This window comes from Macrobrachium rosenbergii, chromosome 12 (assembly GCF_040412425.1).
Source record: "Macrobrachium rosenbergii isolate ZJJX-2024 chromosome 12, ASM4041242v1, whole genome shotgun sequence".
Classification (NCBI taxonomy): domain Eukaryota; kingdom Metazoa; phylum Arthropoda; class Malacostraca; order Decapoda; family Palaemonidae; genus Macrobrachium; species Macrobrachium rosenbergii.
The window spans coordinates 66,622,276-66,634,699 of NC_089752.1; the positions used below are offsets into that span (position 1 = coordinate 66,622,276).

Below are 12,424 nucleotides of genomic sequence, written 5' to 3' on the forward strand. Positions count from 1 at the left end.
AGTTGCAAAAGCTCACAAGCAGATGGAGGACCACCCAACCTTACCCACTTAGCTCTCCTGGCCCTCCTACCCCGTAAATGCTTACCCTGGCCAACTCCCCAAGAGTACGCAACCACTCTAGTGACATGTAGGGGACATTAATGCTTTTAAGCCTATAACAGTTGCAAAAGCTCCCATGTAGGCAAGGGCCCTCCCCATTCCCCCTCCCCCTTTACTTACCTCTACCTACCACCCCATGATATCCTTTTCTCAGTGTGCTTATGACTGTAAACAGTATTACTATCCCCTCCATCTGCCCGAGCAGCATTGGAAACTCACCCATTCGCAGATTTTTTCGTTGAGCAATATTCTGTATTTTCATATTATTTTCGTGACTAAATACTGTACTGTATCTACATATACAATTTATGATAAAATAATGGTTTACAGTACTAATTTTCAAATATTAATATTTAAGTTTGATAAGATGAAATAACAACAAATAATAAAAATAATAATTTCTCTCTCTCTCTCTCTCTCTCTCTCTCTCTCTCTCTCTCTCTCTCTCTCTCTCTCTCTCTCTCTCTCTCTCTCTCTCTCTCTCTCTCTCTTACTGAGATGTATGTTTATTTGTTTTGCATGATAAATAAATAATTTACTAATTTTCAGATATTGATATTAATGTAAACAGCAATAATATCAGTTCATTAAAGAAAGTACTCTAGTGAATTAGTAAGATTTTAGTTAATAAATTAATAAATTATGTAAAATTTTGAAGGAATACTTATCTTTTGCTTAAGACTTGGAGAGAGGGGTTGAGGGTGAACCTGTCAGATATGTCAGGTAACCTGACAGCAAAGGTTGGGTGGTCAGTGTTGCAGACTTACTGGTGAAAAAATCTCTCTCTCTCTCTCTCTCTCTCTCTCTCTCTCTCTCTCTCTCTCTCTCTCTCTCTCTCTCTCTCTCTCAGGAACAGATAGAATTTTTGTGGTATGTTTATGTTTTGTATGATAAATAAATGATTTACCTAATAATAAGTACTAATTTTCAAATAATGATAATAATAATAATATACTGTAATTACAACATTTATGCATTTCTGTAGTAAGTTATGAAAAATTTTAAACAAACAAATTTCAACCCCAATCTTTTCCCCAAGTCTTGGAGGTCAGGGTGGAGGGGGAACCTGTCAAATATGTCAAATTACTGTCTTTTTTTTCTTCCTTCCTTTCTCTTGCCAAAGGGTAGAATATGAGATATAAATAGATAGATAAATAAATAGATACTTAGTTCAGCCCATCTCTCTCTCTCTCTCTCTCTCTCTCTCTCTCTCTCTCTCTCTCTCTCTCTCTCTCATGAAAATATACTGCTAATTTGAGTCTCTTCAGCCAGTTGGTATTACACTGTTTGTGTGTGTGTGTGTGTGTTCATAATGTTTTAAAAATGTGTAGTTGACACATCTTTGGAAGACAAAAACAAACATGTAAATTTTGTAAAGAGAAATGGATTAGCATTCCTCTAGTGATTTAAGAGATAAACTCTCTCTCTCTCTCTCTCTCTCTCTCTCTCTCTCTCTCTCTCTCTCTCTCTCTCTCTCTCTCTCTCTCTCTCTCTCTCCCTTACCCTGACAGTACAATACTGGCTGAATTTGTCATAGTGGTAACTCACTCTCTCTTTCTGATTTGGTTGGAAGGGTTAGAAGTATGTACGTATATATTTTTAAGGGTATTAATGCTTATGACTTTGAAATAATGTTAATAATATAATTTCAAAGATTAATTCAGTAATAGGATAATAATTTAATGTGTATTTGATGTAGGATGATACTTTAAGTATACAATTGGTATTTGAACTTTCAAGATAGGCAATTATAAACATTTTTAGAGGGGGTTCTAAGTATTCGCAGATTTTAACTATTCGCGGGGGGTCTGTAATGCATCTCCCATGAATACGGGGTTTACTGTACTGTAATTCCTTTTCTTCTGTAATTTTTATTTGGTACATTTGCATATTTCTGCTTAGATTGTTAGCTGAAAGTGACATTGATTTTTGTGAACTGGAGTTTTTTTTATTCCAGCAAATATTATGTACAGCACATTGGGCATGGCAGACTCTGAAGATGACAGAAACTCGAGAGCTCGGGCGAGGCAACCCCCACATGAGGAGCACAATGCTACAAATAGGGCAGAGGCTGAAAGGGAACAGGGTGAAGTTATCCCTCCCAGGAATAGACGAAATAATGCTGAAAATGGTCATATAAATAGAGATGCAGATGCTGGGTTTACAAATGAATGGGCTCAACAGCTTGATGACAGAGCTGTGAGGAGACGTGAACAGGTACCTGTTTTCAGCACACTTAATTTTCTCTGTATTTTAAATTTAATAAACCTTAACATTACAGTACTTTGTTGCTCTGCAAAGAGTATTAAAACTTGATTAAAAGTGGCAAGAAATTAGTCTTGGAGGCATTTAGATGTTTTGTATTATTACTTATTCTTTTCTTATGAAAGATGATATGTATTATTAATTTTTCTGCAGGAATACAAACTATAGCTTTTTATGCAGGAGGACACTAGTGCATTACATTAATTGAAGCTTAGTATTATTATTATTATTATTATTTTTCAGAGGATAAACCCTGTTTATACAGAACAAGCTTACAGGGGCTATTGACTTGAAATTCAAGCTTCCAGGGAATATTGTGTTCATTGAAAGAAGTTACAGAAGATTAAAGGAAATATAGAAAGAAGAGATCAGTTATTATAAAAAACATAGATAAATAAATTGATAAATAACTAGATAAAAATATGAATAAATGAATAAAATTCGAGGTGAATTGTGTTTGGGTAGTAATGCATTGCATGGTTGCTTGAACTTTTGAGGTTCTAATTGCACAACATCCTCAGGGAGACTTCCAGAGTCCAGCAGTGTGAGGAATAAAAGACAGCTGGAACTGAGAAGTTTAGCAGTGAAGCACATTTACTGCATATTGGTGCTGATATTCAGGAAATCTGGTTGCTCTCAGCAGGAAAAGAGGATCAGGGGTCAATTGTGACAGTTTAAGTTTTATTTTAAAATAAAACATGAACGTGTCAAACAAGAGACGATCTGTCAGTGATCCAAGTCATAACTGCTTATGTTAAGGAAACAGAAACCTACCGCAATGAACCACTCTATCTAAAAGAGAGAAATCTCTGGCAGAAGCAGACATCCACACTGAAGAACAGTAGTCTGGTGAAGGAAGGACAAATGACCTAAAGCAGGTTGCATTGATCTTATCACTTATAAATATATGAGGCTGTATGTTTAATACCTAATTTCCATGTGGCATTTGCTAACGTTTTCATTAGATATTTCTCAAAAGTAAGATGTGAGTCAAAAGTTAGAGCATTTATAGTCAAAGTTTCAGACTCATTCAACAGAGTCCCAACCAGTAATGTTTTCATTTTATTGGAGTTAAGCTTCGTACCCCAATGGCTAAATTCACTAATCCTTTCAATGTCACAGTCCAAGATTCTGAAGTTTAAAAATAAGTGCTTTATGATTTATTAAATTGAAAGCATTAAAATATATTTGAATTACTTTACACTCAAAACCCCTTTCAAGGTTCTCTAGCAAATGGCACATGAAATCTAAAAGAGCATCGCAGGTGCGCAACTGCTTCCTATATTGAATATTAGCTGATGATCCTTTAGATTTCACATACTTGTATAGTGGCTTGAAAATCATTTTTCTCTAACTTTGGAGAGCACAAGAAGAACAGAAACTGGCCTGTAGTTATTGCAGTCTGCAGATAAGCCACTCTTTGGAAAAGGCACTGCATTACTGTAATCTTTCAATTATCCAGATTGATAGAGCCAAGGGCCTGTTGGAAAATGGCAAAATCCACTTAAGGGCAGGTAAAAAAATCTAGGGGTGTTCAAGGGCAACTCTGTACCCTTCCTCACCAGAGTTTGTCAATACCACGTAACTGTAAGGACTCAATATGCTTATAAACAACCACCATCACATTTTAAACTGAAAGCTGTATGCAAAAGGCAATGATCTACCTTTTTTCCCCTTATCTGTGACAAAATACAGGCAGTCCGCCCTTACCAATGGCATCGATTATTGGCGTTTTGGTTTTACGATGCTTGGCTAACGACGTTAACTAGATTTTTGGCGCTGGTAAGCAATTATCAGTGCTGGTAACTGGTTTATGAGCATCAGTAAGTGGTTTATCGGCATTGATAACTTGTTAATGGTGCTGTTAAGTGGTTTATCGGCTCTTACGGCATCATAAACGCCATTTGCAGGCAGTCCTCGGTTATCGGCATAGTTCCGTTCTGAGGGTGTGATGATAACCGATTTTCGGCAGTTTTCGGGGTTTATCGGTGCTTTTCTGTGCCGATTTTCGGTTATCAGTGCCTCTGTTAGGTATGTATTGGCGCCAGTACCCAATTATCAGTGCCGACAAGCGGAAATTGGCGATTTTCGGCGCCGAAAATTGCAGATTTTCATCACAACACAAGCCCTGTAAAACCGGATCGCCGTTAACCAGGGACTGAATGTATTACCATAATTATTGTGATGTTCCGGTTAACGATGATTTTCGGTTACCAGTGCTTGGCCGGGAATGGAACCCCCACCATTAACCAGGGACTGCCTATACTACATAAATACACTTTGAACAAAAATGCAACCCCTTCTTTTTCTCTCTTTAGTAAATGACAAAGTTGAGTAGGCAGGTAGCCTACCTGTGTTTACCCACAGCCTAAAATGGGTTCTTGACCATTAATATGTTTTCATACAGCAATTTCCTTATCAGTTGTTGTCCCCATATTTTACCATACACGAGATAAAAATATGTAGGCTATGTTTGAACTATAGAACTAGGCTAACCCAGGTGTTACACTCTTTAGTATCCATTTTCAAAAGTCAAATAGACTATTACAGCTGTATTTAATATACTGTAAAGGTAATGGTAATGAAACACTTATTTTATCTACAGAGTTTATTTATACTGTATTACTAGATTGATTTATTATCATCATAATAAGTATATAAAAAAACTATTGCCCCGCCATTTGTAATGTTTACATTCTCAGAATCAGGTGATTGAGCTCTCCACTGAAAGAATTAGGAAAACAATTTTTTAGTTGCTAAAAGAAACGGATGTATTAATGAAATTATTGTTTTTATTTTTGTACATAAATGTAAAATGGGTGTACAAAAGGTAACTAACATACTTTTTGATACTGTAGTCGCTTGTTTTGTCCTCAAGGAGTTACGTTCCATGGTCTACCACATCTCCATGGTGACCAAACTAGTATCAAAGAATTCTCTTCTAGTTCGGCTTTTTGGACAGGTAGTGTGTCGTAATGATTAACATTATACTGTAACACGTGATGGGGTATATAATGGACTGAAATACAAGAGCACTTTCCTTTATCTTCAGCAAAGCTGAACCCAGTTTTTCCAACATCGAAAGAACCTGCAAGAAAGAGAAGTGACTACTGTATTGCGCATGTGCATCCGCCCTCTTGTTTACAACCGGGCCAATAAAAGACAAAGGAGCCATTAACTCTCTTTGGTCTATAGCAAATGGTTCAAGTCGTTACAGTGCTCCAAAAAAATTAGACACTTTTCTCCATTTTCATTATCAGAGATCAAGGAAACATCAAAAATAGCAAGATAAGTGCTTAATATCAAGTTCCAGGTAAAAGTTTTAGCTTTAAACTTTTTGAATTGATAATTTCTATGTAAAAGCCAGAACCTGGCCCGTTGATTGCTACCTAACCTAGTTTTGTAAAGCATTGATTGCCACTAGTTTCGTAAAGTGAAAATTGTTCTAAATTCTAACCATTTTAACTAACAGAAATGTTCCGCAACTTATTAATATAGAAAATCTTTTCTGATTATACGATGTCTACAATAATTTGGGCAGTAAGTGAAAATAATTTAGACTAGATTAATAATGGATGCTGTCTGTAGTCTATGTCCTAGGATACGCATCCTTAAGTGGCCCAGCTTAGACCGAGAACCCTAGGATCAGATAATAACAATATCTGGGCAAAATAAATCGATAGCCTAACAATAAGGTTACATATTAGTGTAAATTTTTTCATTTTATATAAGCCTGTGCACTTAAGCATGAGCTAAGTAAACCGGGACTAGTCTAAGCATTACCGTATATCAAGTTAAGTGATAACTTTTTACGAAACATCCCATTTTTGGTTCTAAATTATTAGCCTAGACCATGTAACCTATGACTAGATGAAATAGTAGGCTAATTGTGTTTTATGTAACCCATACCCTTAAGTGTGAATTAAATAATCCAGATTAGGCAGTAGCCTAGATTAGAGTAAGTTATAGCCTGGCTATGAGGTTACACATTAGTGAGTTACTGTTTTATATAGTAGACCAAATAGTCTAGGATTGTATATAAACAAAAACCTGGGTTAGACAAAAAATAGTAGACTAACCATAAGGTTACATAGTAAGTTTTCTGTTTTTATATCGCCCAGCCTATACATTTAAGAGTGATCTATGATTATCTGGATTAGGTCTGTACCCTATAGTAGATTAAGAAAGAACACATAAGCTTAGTAGTATATATAAACAGTATCCTAGGCTCAGTAAAATAACCTACTAGTAGGATCTTATGTAGCCTATATCCTTAAAGGTGATATAAACCTAGAACAGGCAGTAGCCTAACCAGATTAAGTAGGAACCCCTTTTTGAGGAATATCCTACTATTAGTGCAAAACAGTGATGGCCAAATATCAGATAAAAGAGTAGTCTCGGCCACACAAAACAGAAAACCAGATTGATTACAAGAGGACTATTTTCTCTAGTTTATATCCTTAAGTGTTAAATAAGCCTAGAATAGGTTAAGCAAGAACATTCTAAGAAATCCTCTATTCTTAGCTTAACATAGATTATACTAGAAGCATTAATGTAAGCTATATAAAACAGTATCTTGAGTTAGTTAAACAAATTAGTTCATAGCAGTTAGTCTGAATGGCATGACAATTGGAGTTAAAAAATTTCACTTAGCCATTGCAAAAGGGCTAACAGTATATAAGTAATACAGCCATATACAGTTATGAAAATTAACCTAAACCTTAGAGGGTTTAAGTTAACATAGATATTTAATTGAATTTATTACAACTTCCCACTTGTAATCAAGTTAACCTGTAATATGGTAACTATATGAAGAACTACAGAAGTGTCCCTCACTTAAAAACAATTAATACTACTAGCTTCTAATAACAACTTGCTTTATATCACTACAGGGCCGCCATTAGGCAGGATCCTCAGTTCAAGTGTTCTGTAGCAAATTGCTCAGTTCACTTTTTGCCAGTGGGTGTGGCCCATACCACCTGCCATGAGCATAATCCTTGTAAAAAACAAGGAAAATTTGCTTGGTCGCCAGATGTGGGCAAGATTTATAGTATGCTCCTGGCAGCAAATTTTAATGATGAAACAGCTGCTTTTAAGCTGTCTCAATGAGTCCTAGGGTTCAGCAGGGATGAGGAAGGGGGAGATTATATCTTTCCAGCAGAACTCCGGCAGCAGATATTTAACCCTTTTCTCAGAACAACATCAACTTTTGGGCCAAAACCCAGTAACATAAGTCCCCAATACCTCCCAGGTTAACCCTGCGGAGGAAGTAGAGGAATCTTTACATGCGGTTGACATTCTTACTAAAGAATATGAAGTGGACATTGCCATTGAAATGGCCCTGCTGAACCCAGAAGGCTCAGGGACACAAATTTTAGCTAGCCATGGGAGAAACCTTGCTGAATAGGATCTCTCCCCCAAAAGGGATATAGGATCCACCTAACTCCGACTGAAATGACTACATTTTTGGAGGGGTATAGTAACTTACCCAGGACTTCTGCCCCTTGATTAACAGGCAGTTACAGTTCAGTTGCTGAAGCTCAGTTAGATTACGCAAGCTTCCCCAAAAGGGATACACAGTTTGCGGCATTTGATCAATTCCGTAAGGAAATTGAGTACCGTCAAAGATGCCCTTGCCACAGAACGGCAATATATAAGGGACATGAAGCATGATTCTGAAAAGGAAAGTAAGTCAGTTATGTACAGTCTCGGCGGGTTGGGTGGGTGGCGGCTACACATTTTCCAAATATGCGAACCTCCCTCTGAAGATGATATTATTACTGGAAGAATGAGTAGGAAATGTCAGGTGACATCTGGCAACTCACTCCTCTCTCCCTGAGAGGAGTAGAAGTTCCCAGTAGCTGCTGGTCAATTATAGTGGATTATTTACACAAATTTTTTCTTCCGCTTGCACTCATGAGTTTGCTGTTATTTAGCCCCTATTTAGTTCTTTTTTTCTTATAATGAGCTGTAATAAGCTCTTGTCAGGTGAGAAAATAAGTCAGATAATCGCTCTGCATAAGGTGGAAACTGCAACTAAGGATATTGCCGATGTTGTGGGCATTAGTGAGCCATCTTTGAACTTTTTTACCCACCGCTGCACAGTTCGCTCACTAAACGCCCACAACATCGGCAATATCCTTAGTTGCAGTTTCCACCTTATGCAGTTACATGATCAGGAACAGTAGCTTGAAAATTCTTTATTAATGTCTTATTATCATTAATATCCTGTTCCCCATATTTCTTTTTGGGCTAAAGTTTCAAGTCAGTGGGCATACATTGACACAGTTTCACTCTTTCCCATCTGCATCTTCAGATTTATTCTTCCATTTATGTCTTATTCCCTCCTTTACTTGTTTCACCTGATCAAGCATTCTCTCTTTCACAGCTTCGTATCTGTACTTTAATATACTCATGATTGTCTGTTAAAAATCAAGCAGTTTACTTTCCAAAAATTCACCTAATCATTGTAACCACTTGATGCTTACTATCCCCATACTTATCCTCACAGTACTCCTCGTACTCCCTAAAGAAGTCATTTATGTCCCTCTCACTCAGTGTATAATATTTACCTATTATATTCCTATATACCTCTTTCACCTCTTTCACTTCTTCATCACTCGGACTCCTTTTCTTGCTAACTTCCGACGTACAACCATTCTCACTGGATAGGGTTTGAAATGAATCCCACAATCAGTTTTATACTAACTCTCATTTTCTTTGCTTTACTTTTCTTTCCACTTTTCCCATCATTTGCACCCTTAACCCTTAAACGCCGACTGGACGTATCGTACGTCGACTAAAATTGTCTGTCGGGTGCCAAGTGGACATACGGTACGTCAACTACAAAAAGTTTTTTAAATGTTTGCGGAAAAATAGTTATAGGCCTAGTTTGCGAAAGATTTTAAATCACGCGCCTTGAGGGATGCCGGGAGTTCACGGATCACACTGTTGTTTTGTTTACAAGTGTTACCCAGCCAAGCATGCGCGAATTTCTTTCTTCTCGCATTACAGAGCATCAGCGATGCATCTCAGAAATTCTTTCGTCACTTTGTCGTAATTTTTGCACCGTTTTATATTAGCCGTTACATAAAGTTTTATATATGAAAATGTGCACAATTTCATGTAGAATACAACAAAAAACAACCCATGGTTGTAGCTTTTATAAGTTTTGAAATATTTTCATATAAATCACGATAAGTGCCAAAATTTCAACCTTTGGTCAACTTTGACTCTAACGAAATGGTCGAAAAATGCAATTGTAAGCTAAAACTCTTACATTCTAGTAATTTTCAATCATTTACCTTCATTTTGCAACAAATTGGAAGTCTCTAGCACAATATTTCGATTTATGGTGAATTTTTGAAAAACATTTTTCCTTACATCCTCGCGGTACCTCTGCTGAAAATCGCAGAAATTCTTTCGCCACTTTGTCGTAATTTTTGCACCGTTTTATATTAGCCGTTACATAAAGTGTTATACATGAAAATGTGTGCAATTTCATGGAAAAAACAACAAAAAAAACCCATGGTTGTAGCTTTTATCAGTTTTGAAATATTTTCATATCACGACAAATGCCAAAATTTCAACCTTCAGTCAACTTTAACTCAACCGAAATGGTTGAAAAATGCAATTGTAAGCTAAAACTCTTACATTCTAGTAATATTCAATCATTTACCTTCATTTTGCAACAAATTGGAAGTCTCTAGCACAATATTTCGATTTATGGTGAATTTTTGAAAAAACTTTTTCCTTACGTCTGCGTGGTAACTCTGCTGAAAATCTCAGAAATTCTTTCGTCACTTTGTCGTAATGTTTGCACCGTTTTATATGTTGTAGCTTTTATCAGTTTTGAAATATTTTCATATAAATCACTATAAGTGCCAAAATTTAAACCTACAGTCAACTTTGACTCGACCGAAATGGTCGAAAAATGCAATTGTAAGCTAAAACTCTTACATTCTAGTAACATTCAATCATTTACCTTCATTTTGCAACAAACGGGAAGTCTCTAGCACAATATTTCGATTTATGGTGAATTTTTGAAAAAAACTTTTTCCTTCCCTCCGCGCGCTGTAACTCTGCTGAAAATCTCAGAATTTCGTTAGTCACCTTGTAATTTTCGCACCATTTTGTATTAGGCCTTACATAAAGTGTTATACATGAAAATTTGCACAATATCATGTAGAATACAACAAAAAATAACTCATGGTTGTAGCTTTTATCAGTTTTGAAATATTTTCAATAAATCACAATAAATAGAAAAAATTCGACCTTCAGTTAACTTTAACTCAACCGAAATGGTCAAAAACTGCAATTGTAAGCTAAAACACTTACAGTCTAGTAATATTAAATCAATTACCTTCATTTTGCAACACACGGGAAGTCTCTAGCACAATATTTTGATTTATGGTGAATTTTAGAAAAAAACTTTTTACATCCGCGCATTACGAATTCATGCATCATTTTGTGATAATACTGTGTTGCTTTGATCATTTTACAATTTGTTATATACCAAAATCATCGCAATTTAGTGTACAATGCAATGAAATAAAAAAGAACTCCTTAGCTTTAACCGTTTTGCTCACAGCGCGATTTGTATACAATTATATATGGAAATTTTATTTCGCACTGTCATATATTCCAATATTTATATATGATAATGATATTTTTTTTCATTTCTGATGCTTGCATACTAAACTTCTGGCAGTGACAAAAGAAGGAGCTTAAAATGAACTCTTAATCTTGAACACTAAGCGTGCTGTGATTTAAAAAAAAAAACTTTTTTTCCGCTTCAGTGCTAACTCCCGAACGCCGCCGGCATACGACAGACACTTTTGTAAATAGAGGCTCGGCGTTTAAGGGTTAATCTTACCATCAATCAGTTTCATGTCATCATCCCTCTTCTGGCCTGGGGTCGATTCTACCTCTCCTATTCCTGCCCCTTGTACTTCCTAACTTTTACTAATTCCAGATCCTAATCTTGCTTTAGTCATCCTTTCTACCTTCTCCCCCAACTTCTCTTCCGTCTTCATCTTGGCAGCCTTTACCTTTTCCTTAACTGTTTCCCCTTATCTCCTTCATCATCCTCTTCAGCTTCTCATTCTCTTATCATAAGTGTTCCTTGTGTGCATCTGCCTTCCTTAAATACTCACTGAGCTACTGTACTTCACCCTGTAATCCCTCTATCTTTTCAGGCTTGCCGTATACCAGTTTTGAAGAAAAAAATGTACTAAACCGTCAGCACTCAATCAAACTACAAATCCTCTACTTTCTACAGATCTAACTACTTCCAATCCAATCTTTCACCTAAAGCTGATCACAACTTGGAAAGGTTTTACCCCATGCAATCTGAGATACAGTTTGAAGGACCAAAATATATAGTGGATATAGGAGTACAAGTTTCAGAACCTCCTCAAAGGGCAGGTTATTGCCGAAGAGGCTGTTGCAAAAAAGGTTTTCGCAAGGCACTCTCAGCAGTCTGAAAGGATAATGAAAAACTCAGATCTTACAGTAATATTTTAAGAAAGTAACTGTATATGTTAGATAGTTGAACTTTGTGACAGTACAATCCATACCTATAAATTCAGATAAGTTAACCCTTGAACATATGCAAAAACAACACATATACATAACTCTTGATGGCTATCAGTCTGTTATATACTGCTTTAATAAGATGCACACACACAAAAAGAAATCGTGAATACACACAGTTAAAAAAAATAGATTTCACACACAACAGTCAAATATGGCAAAAACATATAAAGTATGCAGAATTGAAATTTCACTCACAAAAAAATCAACATAAAAGAAAATTCTCCATGCACTTTACACTATCATGGGAAAATGTTCAAAACTCAAGTATGAAATTCCTTTCTTTCTTTGACCTACAAATCACACACTTTAAAAAAAAAAAAGTCACCAATGTACAGGACTGATCCCAAATGACAATGTTCATTAGGCCTAGACAATCATAAACAGATTATTCCAAACTAGCTGACCAACCTGGTGCTACCCAGAAAAACTCTGAATGACAACCAATAAATCTCTCTCTCTCTCT

The 12,424-nt window shown here is 36.2% G+C and overlaps 1 protein-coding gene across 3 annotated transcripts in view; it reads left to right on the top strand.

Moving 5' to 3' along the window:
- The window catches only part of Psn (presenilin), a 262,797-nt gene that overhangs the window by 217,227 nt on the left and 33,146 nt on the right, over nucleotides 1-12,424 (top strand). For 2 of the 3 annotated variants that reach the window (XM_067112302.1, XM_067112301.1), the window contains exon 8: nucleotides 2,057-2,316. In XM_067112302.1, coding sequence (XP_066968403.1) covers nucleotides 2,057-2,316 — 260 coding nt within the window. Of the gene's footprint in view, nucleotides 1-2,056; nucleotides 2,317-2,607; nucleotides 4,961-12,424 lie in introns of those variants that run through there. The other variant, XM_067112303.1, reaches the window with a different exon arrangement.